Below are 21382 nucleotides of genomic sequence, written 5' to 3'. Positions count from 1 at the left end.
AGGCTAAAGAGGCTAAGGACCATCCAGATTGTTACCAGTGCAAAATGGTATCATGGTAACTTTTACACCTGTGAAAGCTCCATTAATGCTGAAGGGTGCGTTCAGGTTCTGGCGCAACATGCTGCCATCCAGACTAGAGCTGCAACAATTATTCGATTAATCGAACAATAAATCGATTATTAAATTAATCGTCAACTATTTTGATAATCTAATAATTGGTTTGAGCAGTTTTTTTAAAGACAATAAATCCAAATTATCTGATTTCAGCTTCTTCAATGTGAATATTTCTGGTTTATTGTTCCTTTATGACAATAAACTGAATATCTCTTTGGTTTGTGGACAAAACAAGAGATTTGAGGACGTCATCTTGTGGTTTGGGAAACACTGATTGATATTTTTCAACATTTTATTGACCAAAGAACTAATCGATAATGAAAATAATCGTTAGTATCAGCCCTAATTTCCACATATGTAACTTTATACCTCTACTCCACAACATTTTAGAGGCAATATTGTAATTTGTACTTCACTACAATCAGCTGACAGCTTAAGATTCTTTTCAGATCGAGATTTAACATAAAAACATTTACACATTTATAAACCACATACAAGTAGAGCTGCAACAATTATTCAATTAATCAAACAATAATCGATTATTAAATCAATCGCCAACTATTTTGATAATCGAATAATTGGTTTGAGCAGTTTTTTTAAAGACAAAAGTCCAAATTCTCTGATTTCAGCTTCTTCAATGTGAATATTTCTGGTTTCTTTGTTCCTTTATGACAATAAACTGAATATCTCTTTGGTTTCTGGACAAAACAAGAGATTTGAGGACGTCATCTTGTGGTTCGGGAAACACTGATTGATATTTTTCAACATTTTATTGACCAAACAACTAATCGATGAATCGTTTAAATAATCAACAGATTAATCGATAATGAAAATAATCATTAGTTGCAGCCCTAATCTCTCATCGAAAATATGTGGCACATGATGAAGCAAAAAATATAACATGAGCAACTGAAGTTGTATAAAGCAAGAACGAGGAAACAATTTCACTTTCAAAACTTCAACTGTCAGTGCCAATCTTCATGTAGTTTTCTATTGAAAATGCCAAAAATTATAACAAATGATCACAGTTTTATTTACAGTTAGGACAGTGTCCCAACTTTTTTTGGACCAGAGGTTGTATTGTTTTTAGATTTTAATTCCACCGTCTGAATTCACTTAAGAATGAAAGATAATTTATCTTTGAAAGGGTATAATTGGCATACAATGTTCTTAAAATGACAATATTGTCTATGCCGATATTTTTTGGGACAATCTACCTTCGAACAAAAGCAGTAACCTTCACCTGATAAAAACACGAGCACTACAGACGATGTGTACTGCAATGAAGTTAAGTTTTGAATGTGATTTCTTTTCTGTTATACTAGGTGATGTTACAGACACAAGCAGTTATATTATTAATTTAATTATCTTGTTGAGGAAAATACTTATTTTTAAAGCTGTCAATGCAGATTCTTTGAATATTAATCAATTTAGGATGCTTATTAAACGTTATTTTGTTTTGGAAGGTTATATTGCTAACAGGAATGGTGATGTTGGACAGTATTTGGAAAGGTGGGAAAGGTTTATTGAAGTGGAAGGCTGGCATTTAACTTAACCCTTTTTTATTCTCTCTTAGGTTATCAAGTTTACTGACATACTGTATGTTTTATGTGGTAATTATGTTTGATGTTTGTTTGTGTCTTGTTTAGTTTTGATGTGTTAAGGTTCTTGTTTATTATTGTGGTTGTATTTATTTATTTGGGTTGGTTTTGTGATTGTTGTATTTTTTGTTTTGTTTTTCACTCTGTGTTTGTTTATTGGTGATTTGTGTTGTGTTTTGTTTAAATTAATTTAAAAAAAAACAAAAAAAAACACGAGCACTACAAAAGAGATTGAAAGATAGAAAGTCAAAAGTAAGAATGGCTTTATTTGATGTTTAAAGGCAAGAATATTTAGTATCAAATGAGAAAGAGTCTTTTCAGATGAAGAACCTGAGCTTGAGTTATTGTATTACATGGACGTTGGAATAGTGTTTGAACATTGTGTTTCGTATTACATCACCTATCTTTAGCCAGGACCAGAAAACATCAGATGGTACCATTCAGTGAAGTGACTCTGTGTCGGGATGATTCAGATCTTATTGAAGGCAGCCACGTCCACAGACTGAACATATTCCTCGAAGGCGGTGATGGCTTCCTCCAGCAGATCTGTTCCCACTTTATCATCCTCCACCACGCAGCCTATCTGGAGCTTCTTGATGCCGTAGCCCACCGGGACCAGCTTGGACTGCCCCCACAGCAGCCCGTCCATGCCGACGCTGCGTACGCACTCCTCCAGCTTGGCCATGTCCGTCTCGTCGTCCCAGGGCTTGACGTCAAGCAGGATGGAGGACTTGGCGACCAGGGCTGGCTTCTTGGACTTCTTGGCGGCGTACTCGGCGAGCCGCTGCTCCTTGATTCTCTCCGCCTCTGCGCTCTCGGCTTCGTCGTCTGAGCCAAATAGGTCAATGTCATCGTCGTCGCTGGCGTCGTTTGTCATATCTGGGAGGACAAACTGTTTCTGAGCTGCTGGGAGGCTGGTTCTGTCTCCCTGGAAGGACTTGATGTGGGTATACCAGCGCATGAGGTGGCACAAAGTGGAGGAGGGAGCAGAGGGGATGGCGTCGAACATCGCCGTGTCAGCCTGGGACGCCGCGAAGCCCTCCATGTAGCTTTTGTCTGCCAGAAAATCGTTAAGAGCTTTAAGGCCGGCTGCTGCGCTCATGTCGCCAAACACAGTTTTTGTGGACGCCGGGCGGGAGGACGGGGCCTGCGAGGACTCGTTCTGCGTGGGGAACTTGTGCTTGATGACTTCCTGCATGGGGACGTCGTGTGTGAGGGTGGTTTCAGCAGTGTGGCCACTGGAAGAACCAAGGCAACAAAGCAACAGGTAATGAGTCACTGAGTCTAATTACCATGCACTAACCCCAAGGCACAAGTAAACTAAATTAAGAGCAGGCATGCATGTACAAGCCCACACACAGATGCACACCATTCACAGTGAAAACACAATAGAGTCTTGTTAATTTTTAATTCTTCTGACTTGAGTAAAAACAGCCTTGTTGCTGATATAAAAAAACACAATGCCTCCACATCATGATGCTGCACAGATCGGTCCTTCAGCTTCAACATGCACTAGACAAACACACAATCTGCACTTCACTTCAACCACAAAAGCCAAACGACTTTTTTTAAAGCCTTATATATTTCTTTATGGATCTTATTGCTTTCTAGGGGGGGGGGGTCTGAGTATAAACTTTTATGCGTTTCTGAAAAAGGGTTTAAGAAGGAGAAATCACAGGAAGGGCTCGATGTCCATCTCCAGCGCTGAGCAGGGCATGGTCAGCTCAAAGCGGTTGATGACGTCCGGGTGAAGGACGCCGAGACGCCCGACGCTCTTTCCACGGACGAAGATCTCTGCGCAGCGACCGGGGAAAAAGGTGGAATCTAAGAGAACAAGCAGAAGAAAATATATAACAAGTGAATTATTACTTAAAATGAGAAGACAGTTCCAAGTGGATTTTAGGGTTTTATCAGGGATGAGCAACTGGAGGCCGCAAACACACCCTCACTTGAAGTGGCCCCTCAGTACAACTACATGAATTTGAGCATGAAATCTTAAAAGTGCAGTGTAAAAATGCACAAAATTACTTCTTGCAATTAATGTTGGTCTGCTGTTCTTGCAAGTAGTTATTTTTTATTTGCTTCAAACTTTTTGTATTCCTATTTATACTGTTATACATGCATTTGAACATGAAATATGTTAAGTTACTGCACTGTAAACGTATTTAAAATTGCAGTTTCATCATATCTGGTTAAGTGCCAGTCCTATATGTGGCCCTGTGGTAGTGTTGATGAAAAATTGTGGCCCCCTCCAGCATTTAAGTTGGGGGTGTAACAGGGTGATGTTATGAAATAGGGGTGTAACATCATGATTGCCAGCTGTAATTAACTTATGGGGGATATTTTGGCTCAATATTTGTAAAACAACAAAAATTCTAAAAACATATTTATGCAAATCAGTTGTATGGATGTGAGCATGAATATTTTCCTTTCACAAAATTTTGCATCAAAAATGTAAAATAAACAGAATTTTGTGACACGTATTCAAATGAAAACTGCACGCATAGAGCCAGGGTTGGTGGTAAGAAACTGCTTGTATTCTACTGCGAGTACTTCATCAGTAAATTAAGTCCATTAAAAAGTTTGTGACAGCGATCATAACTGTACAAGATGCCTCCTTTCATACTGTCTCTACCTGTCAGTTATGACTCATAACATGATTAATATGCAGTCTAATAATCAGTTATTTCTTTGTGAGACCAAAGAACATGAATAAACACATCAGAAGCATTAAAGTAGGGCTGCACGATTATGGCCAAAATGATAATCACAATTATTTTGATCAATATTGTAATCACGATCATTCATCATGTTAGGGAAAACATCTGTATTTTTATTGCACTACTTTTAAACAAACAATAGGAACAGTTTATAGTGTCTGGTGCTTGTTGTAAACAAACAGAGATCGCTAAGTGAACTCCTCCTGTAGCAGCAGCACATACACACTGTACTGCTACAGAGCTAACTGTTAGCCTGTTAGCAATTTGCAGACTGGTCGATAAGGGGTTAACATCCCCTCCGGCTTTGCAGCTAGGAGAGACTGCTGCAGGAGGACTGTGCCGATTCGACTCCTTCTTACTCTTCTTAATGAGTCGCCGCCCCCTGCAGCTCGTTAAAAAGAGCAAGAACGAGTCTCCAATAACACCAGAAAAATAGTCGCTAAGGGGGTCTGAAAAGTCACTAAATATAGCAACAAAATCGCTAAGTTGGCTACACTGCTTCGCCGGCTTTTACAAATGACGTGTGTTGTTGTGGCGTCGAGTACTACGTCACATCCTGCTTAGCGTTCTATCCAATCAGCAACCAGGCTTTTTTCAGGGGAGAAAAACGGCCCCGCCCCCTGGTGGTTGGTGGTCTACTGGTGTAGAAAGTGCTTGATTAGATCAATAGTATCACCGACGATCAGGTTAATTTAATCGTGGCGGCCAAAATTGTGATCACGATTCAAATTCAATTAATTGTGCGGCCCTACCGTATTTTCCGGACTATAAGTCGCAGTTTTTTTTCATAGTTTGGCCGGGGGTGCGACTTATACTCTGGAGCAACTTATGTGTGAAATTATTAACACATTATTACCGGTATATCATTTCACGTTATTTTCACACTAAACCGCAAGAGGGCGCTCTAGGCCGAGTATGAGGATGAGTCTTATGTAAGCGACGTAGAAGAAGAAGCGCCGCATCTTCTACCTCCGGAGTTAGCGGAGTTGTTTAAAAGTGACACAGAGGATGAAGATTTCATTGGATTTTAGTTATTTAGAGTGACATGGATGGTTTGGTAAACTTCTTAGCATGTTATTTATGCTATAGTTCTGTATCTGAATAACTCTTAATATGTTATGTTAACATTTTTTTTAAATTGCCTTTCAAGATGACATGTCTGTTCTTGGTGTTGGATTTTATCAAATAAATTTCCCCCAAAAATGCGACTTCTACTCCAGTGCGACTTATATATGTTTTCTCCTTCTTTATTATGCATTTTATGGCTGGTGCGACTTGTACTCCGGAGCGACTTATAGTCCGGAAAATACGGTACATTAAAGTGCTTCTGATTTCCCATGTTGGTCCTGATGATACAGGAGGACAATCCCCTGAACTGTCTGTATAACTTCTGGTTTAGTCCTTTTGGTTTGTTTGTAAAAAAGTCAGTGTGAGCAGGAACCAGACCACAAAATACAATGCAGCAATGAAGCTTCATCTTCTTTGCTTGGTCAGGATCAAACGAGCCAAGCCACAGGTGTGAAAGCCCCCTCAGTGGAGAACGCCTACTACACCTGTCACTGACTTCGCCTTTTTGTTGTTTCCTTTTCTTTTAAAACAACAATTATCATCTCAACAAGCATGTTTGCAATCTGTTTGTATCCTGGCAAACACTTTTTGACCAGTGTGTTACTATCTAACAAGCCATCTGTTTGATCTGCATGCTTCTTGGATCATGTTTCTGCCACCATACACTTTGAACATGCACACTTTATATGGATTTGCACTTGCGGATGCATTCATTCTTCCAGCCAACATCCTTTCTGTCGAGCCTTAAGTGCTTTTTGCACATCATATATCAGAGATCATGAGTCAATCACGCAGTGTGGGCGGCACTGAGCTGCCTTTCTTCTTCCTTGATTTTCTCCTGATAATCATGTGCTCACCCACATTGGTTTTTAATGATCTGTGGTTGTCAGTGTTCATGAATTCATTCCAAACAAACTTAAAAACAGGCATCTTTTCCTGTGCATCCTGTGATTCTTTCAGAAAAGAAAAACAGAGTGTGTGTGTGTGTGTGTGTGTGTGTGTGTGTGTGGCAGCTAGATTGCAGTTGTTTAATATAAATCATTGACAGAGCCGCAAAATGAACACAGTTTATGTGGAAAATGCCACAGGTCATAACTCCAAACCAACTACCTCCGCAGGCCATTTGACCATAATTAGATTTTCTGTGTCAGCCACTTTCTCACACACATTTATTTCTCCTTGTGATTAAAATCTGATGGTTCTGTTTGTATCAGTGTCGAGAGTGAAGGTCACTTCAGTCCAGACGGAAGGGAAAAAAATCCTCCATCGTCAACGTGACAGGGCCACTTTGTTAGAAAAAAAAAAAAAAAAACACAGACAAGTCCATCTTTCTGTCTGTTTGCATGTCAGAGATTTAACAAGATACAGGGGTTGCCATGACAACAGCCCCACACACACACAGAGACATGGCATTCTCCCATAGTGCACTGCTTCTTCCCACGCTGCCTTGCTAATGGGTTCCAGAGCCCACTGCTTAGATGTTCACTCATCACTATGGATGAAGGCTTACAAAACACATGGGCTGGACTTTCAAACGTGTGTGTGTGTGTGTGTGTGTGTGTGTGTGTGTGTGTGTGAGTGTGTGAGTGAGAGAGAGAAGGCAACTGAAGCAGGGAATTTCTTCCCATCGTCTGTTCTGTGTCTGTTAGGTGTATTAAAAAAAATAGAAAATCAAAAAAAACGGTGGAAATGTGCTTGCGTCGGTTCACACGTCATCTACTTGTACCATGAGCAGGATGCCATGGCAACTATATAAATAGCTCTGGTACATCTTAAATAACCAATCAGTCAATGAAAATCCTACACTTGAGCCAGGCCACTTTCCGCCCACTCTGCTCCAACTTTCAGCAAAAGCTCTCAGCTGAAAGGAGAGTTAGACGGCAGCGTCAAATAACCAATATAACTGGCTGATGTTGAGCATTTAGTACTATTTTAGAAAAACTGGACAAGTAATTCACACAGGTTCTCTTCGTGGAGTGATGAAAACCTGCTTTTGAAAGAGTGCCTCTTGTTGCATTACAGTGGGGCTTCCACACTAAACTTGATTACAAGTATCAGTGACTTTCATGGATGATTAGAAAGGGTTCAATGTTGAGTTTTAGGGTATGCAAGGCTGGTTTTCATGCGGAAAAATCGATATTTATTTGTGAAAATGTTGAAATGTGATGAAAGTCATCACAATTTGAACTGAAGTTGTCATGACGTAAAAAGAGCTTCACATCAACCTTTCGGGATATTGTAATTCAAGTGGTCTGAGAGAAAAAAGACACAGAGAGAGAGAGAGAGAGAGAGAGAGAGAGAGAGAGAGAGAGAGAGAGAGAGAGAGAGAGAGAGACATTCCTATTGGCTGATGTACAAATGATGATGCATGTGCACATCCCTCATCCCTTATTCAATGGCAAAAACAAAAAAAAAAATCAGACTGAAAAAAAGTTGCTATTTCAACACTGCAAGCAATCCCAAGAAAGGAAGACGGCTTTTAAAAGAGAATTTAAAAGAGTCTCACAATAAACGCAATTTAACATGTCAGTATCGCTACTGCTAATAGAAAAACCTGCTAACCTTACCCCAAGACGTAAAGGTGTGGCTAACGAAAGGTAATGTTTATGTAGCAAGCGAGAGCCTTAAATCACAGTCTGTCATCTCAAAGGGCTTTATAGTCCCACAAGTTAGCAAAGAAAAAAGCGGCTTGGCATCTTGATCTCAAGTCTCAATCGGAATGAATGACCAGTGACTTGTACGAGCACAGGTTATTGTATGAAGTGCATGTATATGCCCCAAGTCGTCTGGTGGGAAAGGATTAGCACAGAGAGGGAAGAGCTGCTGGGGGATATATTTTTAAATGTGATATGGAATTAGACGATATTGCGTATATCTATATAGTTTAAAAAATATATATATTTTATATATAAATGTGCCCTTATTAGGGTTTGTTATATTTAGTTATTTTGTAATGTTCATTATTCTTTTCTCATATGAATATATTTATTTCCGAAAAAGATTGGCTATTTTTATTTAATAAATAATAATAATAAAAAAAAAAAATTATTTAAATGTGCACTTAATGGAGCTTTGATTTTTTTAAAAAGGTACTCCTGTTATAAAGTATTTATGTTCACTTAAATAAACGGTTTCAATAAAACTACTTGTGACATGTCATATTTGACTTTGACTGAACATTTGCTCTCACTTTGCGATAAAAATATCGGGATATATATATGTTCAGCCTAAATATATCGGGATATGACTTTTGGTCCATATCGCCCAGCCCTAGGTCAAGGGCTAGATTTTGAAGTTCTTGCTTTTTTTTTAGAGCATCTATGATTAAAGATGTAGATATGGTAAAGACCAAAAACAGAGTAAAGACAGAGAATATTGGACATCAGGTGGACAGTAGTCTTCCATATCAAGACCTGTCTCCACAGCACTGTGTCAGTGCTGAAGACAGATGTGGCTGCACACAGCTATACAGTAACTCTAACAGTTTGACAGACAGGGTCATAAAAATTCTATTAATCTATTATTACCCATCATTTTAAATTTAATTTGATAAAAATGTAATAAGACATATTTAATAGCATTTAATATCCTTTTTTATTTTCAATATACTGAACAAGCTATAAATTATGCAGTTTTCAGGGTGCAGAGAGAAAAGACACTCCGATCCTGCGGTTGCTTTGCACGTCAACACCAAAACGTTTGAAAGAAATGAACAGAAAAAGGTAATCGAGGATGAAGGACAAGCTTTCATCCTCCAAAGCACCAATGCCTTTCTCACCTCACAATCAATGTGCTTTTTAAAAGAAGCTTTGGACACTCAGCTGCCAGCTAGGGGTGTGCCATATCGTATCATTCGCAATAATATCGCTAAATTTTTTTTTTATGGTTAAAAAAATGCATATCATGATGTTGGCAACATTCCTACTTCTTGATGTAGTGGTTAAAGTTGTTTTAATCACAAAAAGCTACTTACTCCCTGTCGCTAAACACATGCAGCTTTCAAAATAAGAGCACAGTGTGTTAAGAGAATCCACCACAGAACTTACAAGAAGACTGTCAAAATAAGATGCCTTAAATAAAACATACAAGAACCTTTATTCTCCTTTACATTAAAATATGCCCCCGGAACCCCTAAATGGTTATTTTTATTATTTGCTCATACTCAAGAGTCAAGAGTAAACTTTTTTTGTATTTGGCAACTGTTGAGATTTGCACCTCACACTACATTTTAGATTTTTAATTATTAAATACAGACCAAAAAAAACATATTTTCTATATCTTTTTAAGTATTTCATAATATCGTGAAGAATATCGTTATCGCAAAAATAGCCTGAAATATCATGATATTCTTTTAGGGCCATATCGCCCACCCCTACTGCCAGCATATATTGCAATTGTAGAATATAGGGCTGCAACTAATGACTATTGTCATTATCGATTAAACTGTTGATTATTTGAACAATTAATTGATTAGTTGTTTGGTCAATAAAATGTTGAAAAATATCAATCAGTGTTTCCCAAACCACAAGATGACGTCCTCAAATCTCTCTCTCCAGTTTATTGTCATAAAGGAACAAAGAAACCAGAAATATTCACATCGAAGAAGCTGAAATCCAAGAATTTGGACTTATTGTCTTTAAAAAAACTGCTCAAACCAATTATTCGATTATCAAAATAGTAGACGATTAATTTAATAATTGATTATTGTTTGATTAACTGTTGCAGATCTAGTAGAATACAAGATTCACAAAGCTTTGTTTTTCACATAGTTAAAATTGTCTTTTGTCTCCGTTTTGGAGGTTATTGGCTCCAAAACATCATACATACATAACATTAAAAAAGATCAACAACAGTAGCTGTGCCTCTAGCTAATGTCAGCTGCCACACTGAGTGAGCTTGGCACTCCTGCTGCGTCTCCTCAGACAGAAAGCTCAGAGGAACGTTACGTCAGAGACACTTCTTTGGTTACACTCCACAAACGCACAGAGCCGACCCATGCAGTAGCTGAAGCCAGCCTGACAATGAGGTCAAAGTTCTGATAGATAGCGACATCTGCTATAAGCTATAGCGGAGAGAGCAGAAAGGGAGGGAAATGCTGTCTGAAATAGGCGACCAATGGAAAGCTGATACTAGGGCTGGGCGATATGGCCCTAAAAGAATATCACGATATTTCAGGCTATTTTTGCGATAACAATATTCTTGACGATATTAGAAAATACTTAAAAAGATATAGAAAATATTATTTTTTTTAGTCTGTATAAATAAATAAAAAATCTAAAATGTAGTTTGAAGTGCAAATCTCAACAGTTGCCAAATACAAAAAATTTACTCTTGACTCTTGAGTATGAGCAAATAATAAAAATAACCATTTAGGGGTTCCGGGGGCATATTTGAATGACATTTTGTAAAGGAGAATAAAGGTTCTTGCATGTTTTATTTAAGGCATCTTATTTTGACAGTCTTCTTGTAAGTTCTGTGGTGGATTCTGTTAACACACTGTGCTCTTATTTTGAAAAGCTGCATGTGTTTAGCGACAGAGAGTAAGTAGCTTTTTGTGATTAAAACAACTTTAACCACTACATCAAGAAGTAGGAACGTTGCCAATATCGTGATATGCATTTTTTTTAACCATAAAAAAAATATACCGATATTATCATGAACGATACGATATGGCACACCCCTAGCTGATACCCACATCTACATCTGGAGAGTCAGACTAGGTGAACAGAAACCAACTCCGGATGAATGATAATGTTTCTCTGTAACTGGATGCATGACTAAAAACTAAAAAGCCGACATGTCGGTGCTCCGTTCAGATATTTCAGCTGCCCCCAAGTGGTCAATCACTAAAGAGAAAAGAGCCACACTAACATGGCCTCTTTCCTGACAAAGAAAGCATAGGCCAAGACTTTGCATTGGACACAGTTGTTAAGTGAAACACAGGCATCTGTCTCTTAAGTGGTTTCTTCCTCCACTTGTGATCCCCTGACTCGTTATTTCATCCTTTCCTCCCGCTGAGTGGAGGAAACTCAGCTGACATGTATCCCCTGAGCCCCTCACTCTGTCTGTGATGGGGAGTCAGCCGCAGTGCTGCTTGGCCCTGCTGATCGACACATCCTGACGGTGTGTGTCTGCGCCAGGTGAGCTCTTAAGACCGGGTCATGACCTCGTAATGGGGTTAAGGACACGCTGACGTGTGTGTGTGGGGGGGAGGGGTTTAATGGTGCATATAGTTGGAAAAAAAAAAAGCAAACTGAGTGGGAGTGAGTGTCCAGTGCGTGCATTAGTGCATACTGTAATAGCATGTCCATTTCGCTTCTCTTTTAAGTGTGTGTCCATCAGATGGACAGTCTGGCACATACAACACCTGGCTATGCTGCCCCCCCCCCCCTCCCCTGAAGTCTATTCATGTTGTGAAAATGTATCATGCCATGTTCCTGAGGTTTTTTTCATGCTTTTTTCCTCCTTTCCTCTCCTCATGTGTGCTGTATTTCCCTCTCTTCATACCCTGTCTTCCTGTCCTGTCTACTTTGTGATATTGTTTGTGGGTGTTTTATGCGTTCTGGACGGGTTGATGGCTCAATTTTGTTGTACTTGTACTTGTTACTCTGTGCAATGACAATAAAGGGTTCATTCATTTTCAACACCCACCTACGGGTGCTTAGTCTCAGTCTGGCTGCTCGCCACTGCAGTGGCTGACGTGACTCCCATGCACTCTGCCACACTGCAGACTTTACACGCTCCCATACCTTTTCTTGCTTATGCCTCCAGCCGTCGCGGTCACCCCCCCCCCCCCCCCCCCCCCCCCCCACCACCCTCCCCCTCATATCATCTCATATCCGCTCCCCTGTCAGCCTTCCCTTCTCCTTGCTGCTCTCATTCACTGATACTTGAGCCCATTGATTTGCAGTCTGAATGGGCCAACAGAGTAGACATCCTGCAGTGTGACCTTGGAGCAAGGAGGGAGCTAAACGAGGTGGTATGGAAAGACGAAGGACTGAGCGAGGAATACAAAACTCAAAATGATGTATGAGAGTCTCTCTGGGAAAACGGGCGTCTTTGCAATGCTGCTCCCTTCACCTTTCTGATTACTAATCTCACAGGGAAGGATCAGATGCATCGGAAAGATGAAGCACAACTGAGTCGTACAAGGCTTATTGTTCCAGTCACATGTCACAGCTGGTTAATGCAAGTCTGCTGTGACAAAGAAAAATTAACTCTCCCTCTACAGTTTACAGGATTGTTGTTCTCCATTAGCGTGCAAACACAGCCTTGGAGAGTAAAGCTCTTCTGATGCAACATCACCGACCGAGCCATCTCAATCATCTCACGAGAGAAACCTCACTCTTACTCAAATGCATTTCATCATTAGAGACATAGCGAAGTTGTCTAAAATGACTTCTTGGCCCGTATGATAACTTTGATTTTTATTGAGGAGAATATTGTACGTCAATGCTTTTTGGTTTCCGTGTTCGACTGAACTGAGTTATCCTGATTTATTGCGGTAAGGTGACGTCATTGGTCATTTTGGAGGTAGTAGATAAGAGAAACTAAGGCCCCGTTCACACGAGGACGGTCTGAACAGAAGACGCAAAAGAGGCGTCACGTCTTCACTTTTTATTCCTCGTTTAGACGAGCATTTTCGGGAGGAAATCTGCGTGCACACGGTGACGCAAAACTATGTGAAATTCGATTGTATGCAGCCAGGCGGCATCACTTAAAGCGATAAGAGCATCTTTGGGCATGCAGAAGTTTTCACGCCACACATTTTCATCAGCTACTCCTTCCACAAAGTTCTCCACCATCACTAGATCTCCCAGGTCTCGTTCACAGCCGTCTGGCTCGCCTCCAACGAATTGCTGCATCCAAAATGTGATAGAGGTAATTCCAGATCCTTCTCTGTTCACTAATACTATCTGTACATATCCTGTACATTTGGTGGAAAGACTCCTGTAAGTTTATTAGAGCTGCCAGAGCAGCTTGAAGGTCTGATGGCATGTATGTGACGTAAACACATACGTGACGTGAGCAGATCTGAGCAGAGTTTTGCGTCTTGGCGTGTAGACGACACGCTACGGCGGAGCGTATTTAACTTTTCCACTTTGGAGGGTGGTTTCAGATTTTTGCGTCTTTAAGCCCCCAAAACGCCGTCACCGTCTAAACGAAAGGCACTTCCGATAAAATATTTTGTTGTTTTCACCCGCGAGCGTCCTCGTGTAAACGGGGCCTAAATTGAATAGAGAGAACTTTGGTTCAGAGGGGATAAAAAGCACATTTCCCACAGTGGGCTTTTAAGTCAGAGCCTGTTTAGAGCCCAAGTAACACCTGTCTTGTATCTCACTGCTATAGTATAAATTAATTTCCACCTTCACTGAGTTAAATCTTCTCACCAGCTTTAGTCCTGACCATAAATACAAAATATTTAATTTAGATATTTGTTTTCATAATACCTGTTGTGTTTATGAAAACACCTCAAAAAACAGAATTATATTCTGTATACTAAATGCTAGGGGGAATTGATATTTTTCCACAGTCTAGAACGGCCTGGATTGATGCATCAAAATCAGTGGAGACAGAGGGTAAAAAGAGAAGTTGTCACTTGGTCAAATGTCTTATCAGTGGGTAGAACACACGCGCAGTAAAATCTGGTCTAAACTTGCCGAAAGGCACAATAGGTGCCGCACATTATATGAAAAAACTTTGTTGGCCCCATGATTTTTCATTGTTTTACTCTCCTTGGTGGAAAACCAGGCCAAACAAGAGAAAATGGCTCAATCTGGTGGAAAATGGTAAAAACTACACACATGATGGCATGGCTCTGATTGAAAGGCTGATATGATAGAATACACGATTGCTGGAATAAAAATTGTAGTTCTGATGGGTTTCAGTGGGGAAAAGTTTGTCCTTAACCCATTGACGCCGGGAAAGCATTACCGCATTTCTACCATTAAAACCGGGAGCGCTGTTGCGTCACTCTACCATTAAGGCCGGGACAGCGGATATGTCATTTTGTAGTATTTGTATTTTTTCTGTTTATGTCTTATATTACTTTATGCGTCGTTGAGTACCCTGAAAAGTGCAATATATGAAATGTATTATTATTATTTATTATTATTATTATTATGATAATTATTATTATTATTTTTTATTATAGTAGGCTAATGAGAACTACGTCTTGTTCTTCCAGTGGTCATATCATGTTTGCATCTTGCTAATGGGCATGTATTAGTATTATGCATAGCATTTTTTATTCAGTCAAATGTAACATTTGCCGATTTTGTTGATTTTTTTAAAAACTTTATTGAAGGTTTGGACAAATAAACTCAACTTCGTATGAAAGCCATGGGTATAAGCTCTCAAATACTTTTTGAATTTCATTTTTATCTGCTACAGCGGCTGAAAAATATATTATTTAGTAGGTGTTGAATTTCCAGAAAAACTTCAGGTTTTAGGGGGTCATTTGAAAATTGCCCAGAGGTTTTCCAGGCATTTTTTTCCAGGCGCTTTAGGCCTTAATGGGTTAAGGTCCTGAGTGGCGGCACAGTTTATTAGAGACTTATCATATGCATGTCATCTGCATTAACACAGCCAAAATGAAAGCTTGTTCCAAAACAAGTGAACCTGGGGCTGGATTTAACATGCTAGCGAGCACCACAGACAGGATTCAAGCACTACTGGTGTCATTGAGCAAAGCATGAAGGATCATCTTTGAATGTTTACAAACCGCAAAAAAAAAAACATTTTCCAACATTGTTATAAAAATGATGTTGTGCCGTCTAATCAGTGATCTATATAAAGGGATTTTTATCCTCATTTCTGTAAATTCCACAATGTTGATGCTGTGTTTTAAATAAAAATAAATAAAATTCCACAATTCCATGTGTTTCTTACATAACGGAAATCATAAGGCCCTACGTTCGTCTACTGCAATTTCTTGCCACTTATCAGCTGACATAAACAGCAATGCATTATACATCTGCAATAAGCCAATACCGTCATACTGATCAGGGTAACTTGTTATAATATACTGAAGCAGATCGAGCCACAAAAGTGATGGTAATAGTTTCAAGATTTAAAGTGCATGAGAAACTGTATTAAAGTATGCACTGACTCCTCCCTAGATCCAATTTAAACTCTAAATGTGTACCCAATGTCGCAAGTTAATTTTGAGTTCAATAACAACATCACTGCCATGGAAACTGTCCTATAATAAACTACATGACACCAGGTTAACAAACAGCAATGGAACCGCTGCTTATCATAGACTGGATTTACATAATCTCTATAAAACCTGCCTTTTAAACTCACGTGACCCAGATTTATTTGTTCACCAGCTTGTTCTTAATGACGGGGGTTAAAATCCCCAGGATTTTCTCCTCCCTGTATAAATCCAGCCTCGAGATATTTACCGCCAACAGCAGCTCTTAAGTATATTCTTATAGAGCTGATTGTTGGTTTCCACCCCCCCTCTCCCTGTTCAGGCCTCCTACCGTCTGCAGCCTGGATGTGGTAGCCGTCCCCGCGGGCAGACTTCACCTCCAGCAGCTGCATGGTTCGGTCCAGCAGGCCGTGGATCACCTCAAAGCCCGGACTCTTGTTGTAGTAAACAGCACAGAAACGCCGGCTGTTCCTTGCACCGACATCTGGATGGTGAGATGAGGGAGGGAGTGACATTGGGAACAGAGTTATACCAAAGACCTGCTATTATATTAAAACATTATTAAAAACCTATTTATTCTCCTTGGCGTTCAGTCCCAGCTCGGCAAGAATCCTTGGCTTTCTTTTTTACCCTTTTATTGGTCTTTTTTATCTCTAACTCTGTTTTGGATTGAGCTTTTATTACTATTTTATTTTTTTGTTTTACTGTTTTTAGTATTTTATTGTTTTCATTGTTTTTGTTTATACCTATTTGTGTATGATTTATTCTATTTCAATAACTGTACAGCACTTTGGTCAACTGAGGTTGTTTTTAAATGTGCTCTATGAATAAACTTTGACTTGACTTATATCAATTAAATATTGGTTGTTTTGTTTTTTTTAAATATATCTGCCAGTAAGTGGCATTCCCCTTCTAGAAGAAAAAAAAATTAGGGCCAGGACTTTAACGCGTTAATTAAGATTAATTAATTACACAAAAATTAACGCATTCGAAAAATTGACGCATTTTAATCGCAATCAATCTTATTTTTCCACCGCGGAACGTTTCTCACTGGATGAGTTTCAGGTGGACCGATTATACTGGAGCACCAACTAGCGTTCATGAGTTCAGACAACCACAGTGAACATGAACCAAGAAGCTGATGAGAGCGCTTTGGTTGGTTTTAGAAATGTTCTAAATATGCTATTGCTACACTTAATGGCAAAAACTGCACTGGTCTGTTGGACTTGAACAAAAATAAACAATATTTTTGTTGCTTAAGCTAATGAATTCAGTCATTATTCAATGGTATACTAAAAATCCATGTGAAAAAAATTACTCACTCTCACTGTTCTCAGGTCAAATATTTATATGCGATTAAAATGCGATTAATTTCGATTAATTAATTACTAAGCCTCTAATTAATTAGATTAATGTTTTTAATCGAGTCCCGGCCCTAAAAAACATAAATGCTTTTTTAAAATTATTTTTGTTATGTCCTTATTGACAAATAAACTCAATGATTGTAGATGATAAGCTCCGACACTAAAATGTAATTGTTGAGGAAAAACTGTGTTTCACCAGCTTAAAGCTTGTGTGTGTTATGCAAGAGTGAATTATTTTCTCCCATCACACATGCAGACGCCTACCTTTGGTCTCATCCTTCAGCACCACGTCGGAAACCTCGAACAGTTTGAGGGGAAGGGGCATCTTCCTGTTGGCAGCGATGGTTTTCAGCAGGCCTGGCAGCAGGGTGGTGCGCGCCACCTGGGGGTGACAAACAGTACTGAAGCTGGATGCATAGCTACAATCTGTCAGAGAGGACAAGAGTGACCTCTTCTGGAGAAACACCACAACTTATCAATCATTTAGTTTCTGGTTGTTTTTTTGTTGTTGTTTTTTTTTTCCATTTTTCTAAAATATTCCTGTATTAATGTCTTTTTTGACAACTTCTTACATTTTGAAGACTTTTCCTCCCTTTTCTCATTTGTAAACATCAATTACAGCATTAATGTCATTCTAGTGAAAAAAGATTAACCTAAATAGCAAATAAGCAATTGATACAATATCAATATTTTCACACTTTTCCAGTGTTTTTGCAAAATGGCAATCTCCAAAACATTTTCTGAGCATATTGATCTGCCAACATACTAACTTGCACTGTTATGGGTTTCACCTCTATACTGACATTTAGCAAGGCAAGGTGATTTTTCACATGATCCAGAGTGTCCAAGTGCCCACTAAATGCTCAGAATAGAGTCCAACTTTATCCAAGTATGAGCAATAACAAACATAAAAAACACAAAAATGCAAGGCTACAAATACATTTTTCTAGAGCCAGAGAGAGAGCACAGGCCTTTAGATTATCATCTTTTCTCTTGAGTCACAGTGAAGTCAGATAAAAAGCCTTTTGATGCAGCCACATGATCTGGCTGCATGTTTTCTTTTAACTAAATTGTGGATGGGTCACAAATTTAATTTTGATTTTCAGATCGACTTCCCTTTAAGTCTAGAAACAACTTAAAGTTCAAACAATGCTGCAGAAGTAACAGCACTGCTTCACATTTACATCCAACATATAAAAGCAATGTCATATTTCTACAATCTCTGCTATATTCTTCTTTACCTGGAACTCAGCTGTCTTGGGGTTGGAGATATGAGCCGCTCTGGTCTCTGAGATCTTCTTTCCAAGCTTGTCTGCTATATCTTCTTGAGAGCACTACAGAAATAGAGGAGGATCAATGGTTACTGGACTGTAAAAGTAACACATTTGGAGCAGTAGTACAGCCATAAATTTAGCGATCTGACTCAGTAATGCCGGACGTACAGCGATATTTACCAAAGTCTGCAAACATCGGGCACCAGGGTTGTAACGGCATTTGCTCGTTATACATTTCACACATTTTAAAATGTGCAAGTATCAAAGACAAATTCTCTTGCTGGGTATTTTATCATAATAATAATACACAAATGCTTGTGATTCTAACTCAGTGTCAGGTAAAGAACATTAAAATGACATCCAGGCATCAGAAGTTATGAATTTACAGGTTAGATAATTAAATATATATACATAGATAAATACATGGATTACTGTAATACAAACAAAAAATAGTGTGCGGAGGAGGAGGAGTGTTTTAATTAGTTTTAAGCACTCAATTAGGGCTGCAACTAACAAGTATTTTCAATATCGATTAAGCTGTCGATTATTTAAACGATTAATCGATAAGTTGTTTGGTCAATAAAACGTTGAAAAATATCAAACAGTGTTTCCCGAACAACAAGATGACGTCCTCAGATCTCTTGTTTTGTCCACAAACCAAAGAGATATTCAGTTTATTGTCATAAAGGAACAAAGAAACCAGAAATATTCACATTGAAGAAGTTGAAATCAGACAATATGGACTTATTGTCTTTAAAAAACTGCACAAACCAATTATTCAATTATCAAAATAGTTGACGATTAATTCAATTATCGTTTACTGTTCGATTAATCGAATAATTGTTGCAGCTATAGCCTCAATCATTAATAAACACATCTGGGTGATTCTGTTGAAAGTTGCATGTTGGATGTGTTTCTATTCACACACTCCAACCACCTCAACATGTTGCAAATGGTGTACAGCTAAAAGTTTCCAGGAAGAACTCAAGGTTGCTAACTTTAATCTACACCTATGCCGTATTTCCTCAAATAGTAGCCGGGGCTTCTAGTAATAAAAAATCAGTTTGGGACCCGGCTAATAAAAGGGGCAGGCTATTATTTGAAAGAGGATTTGATAAAAAAAAGAAAATCAGAGCAGCTCTGACCGGCACTTTTTAGAGTGTTTTACACAGCGCGTTGTAGCCAGTTACCCGGATGTCGGCCATATTGGAAGTACTCAGATGTTAACAAACAATGAACAGCACGCTGAATGTTCATTTTAAGCAGGATTTAAAATGTCTAAACGACTAAAAAGCCCAGAAGAACGTGCGTAAACTGCTCGACTTTACAGAGAATGACTAGGACAGCGGGAGAAACAACCATGTTTACCTACAGTACTAACTCGTGTGGCAAAACTTCAAAATACAGGTGTTGTGTGGAAATCTGTTACCCGTCAAATGATGTTTCCTGAATGGTGTTCTCCGTAGCATCACCTCCATGGTTGGAGTTAGGATTTCAGTTTAAGGTTAGGCCTTTTAGAGAGGACTGGTTGGGGTCAGGGGTCAGGTTGGTGCAGGTTAAGGTAAGGGGGACACATATCGACGGGGGGACAGACTTTGACATAACACCGGTAAGACACCCGGCTTATAAAAGAGGCCGGCTTTTATTTACTAAAAATCTTTTTTACACCCGGTTACTAAATGAGGCCGGTCATTAATAGGGGCCTGGCTTTAAATTGAGGAAATACGGTACATATTTTGTGTGTGGCTGCATGCACCAACCTGTGATTGTCGAGTATGAATACCTGAACAGTTGCAGCACTATACGCCACCATAAACTGCTGGTCATTCCAGACTCAATAAGGCTGCAGCCTCAGGGTGAGTTTCCCTGCTTATGAATTCAACTTTTCATTTAAGAGGAAGATTGTGTTATTTCTTCCTTCAAAACATATGTGTCTTTTTCTTACTAGGGCAAAGTTGAGGGCCTCGGTGAATCCAGCAGCAGCCAGGTCGAGTCTCAGCAGCTCTGTCAGTTTATTCAGTTGGAACTGTAAACATAAGGAGCAAATACGTAAGAACACACACCGTGTTATTTGGCTACACAAACACACAAACAATCATCAGATATGCAGGAGTAAACCAGGCACCTGGTTGGCTACGGTGTAGGTGCGTGGTGTGGTGCGGGGGATGTTGTTGAATCCGTAGGCCATGGCGGCGTCCTCCATGATGTCACAGGCGTGGATGACGTCAGAGCGAGTGGGCGGGATCTCGACTTCAATCTCATCACCGACACCTGTGACTTTGGAGCGCAGACACATCTTGGTCAAGAGCTGGGCGATGGTCTCAGTTGATTCACTGTCAGGAGAAAACACAACAAACACTGCTCGTTAAAAAGGAGAACTCATCAAAAGGCTTCACTTTTTCACTATTTTATTGGCATATTTTGGCATGGAAATGTAAAGGCTGCAAGTCAGAAATCATGACAACTCTCTGACTCGAGGTTTTTATGCAGGTCGAACTCTAAGTCAGGAACAAGGTTATAATAGTTTTTTTTTCTTTTCAAATTCAGTTAGTTTTAATTGGTTTTTAGAGTGAGTTTGCTAGTTTTAAATAGTTTATATTTTTGGGAAAATGCTTAGTTTTAGTTTAGTTTTTATTAGTTTTAGTGTTAGTATTTTGTAATGGGGTATTTGTTGGGTGCCAGATTTAAAAAAGTCACAATAAATGTTTCTTTTATTTCCTTTGTCTGATCAGTCTCAGCCCCAATAAGGTTATTAAGTCCTAAAACCAGATAGATGAAATAGATTTCATATCAACCAAAAAGGTTTACGTTTGAAAAAAGTTGACAAAGATGAACATAAAGGACATTTCACTATAATTGTAGTCAGTTTTGAAACCACAAAATACAGTTTCAGTTAGTCATCGTTTTTTTTTAAAAAACTTGTTTTTATTTTTATTTCAGTTAACGAAAATGTTCTTTCAATTCTAGTTTTCGTTACTTCGTTCGTAACTATAATAACCGTGGTCAGGAACCACTTGAGCAGAATGCTTTACAAGTAGCATCAAACTCCATGTCAAACTATTCCCACCTTATTTCTGTCATA

At 39.0% G+C, this 21382-nt stretch overlaps 1 protein-coding gene across 1 annotated transcript in view; it reads right to left on the bottom strand.

The window, feature by feature from the left end:
* Positions 1 to 1946: 1946 nt before the first annotated feature.
* The window catches only part of farsb (phenylalanyl-tRNA synthetase subunit beta), a 30133-nt gene continuing 10697 nt past the window's right edge, over positions 1947 to 21382 (bottom strand). Inside the window, exons 12-18 of the mRNA XM_059330702.1 lie at positions 20426 to 20633; positions 20246 to 20326; positions 18268 to 18360; positions 17291 to 17408; positions 15994 to 16146; positions 3392 to 3539; positions 1947 to 2953 (exon numbers count right to left, since the gene is read on the bottom strand). Coding sequence (XP_059186685.1) covers positions 2185 to 2953; positions 3392 to 3539; positions 15994 to 16146; positions 17291 to 17408; positions 18268 to 18360; positions 20246 to 20326; positions 20426 to 20633 — 1570 coding nt within the window. The 3' untranslated portion in view covers positions 1947 to 2184. The remainder of the gene's footprint in view (positions 2954 to 3391; positions 3540 to 15993; positions 16147 to 17290; positions 17409 to 18267; positions 18361 to 20245; positions 20327 to 20425; positions 20634 to 21382) is intronic.

The sequence above is a fragment of the Centropristis striata genome, chromosome 4 (genome assembly GCF_030273125.1).
Source record: "Centropristis striata isolate RG_2023a ecotype Rhode Island chromosome 4, C.striata_1.0, whole genome shotgun sequence".
Taxonomy (NCBI): domain Eukaryota; kingdom Metazoa; phylum Chordata; class Actinopteri; order Perciformes; family Serranidae; genus Centropristis; species Centropristis striata.
Note: the sequence above shows the minus strand (reverse complement) of the source record. Positions and strands in the feature narration are given on the sequence as shown.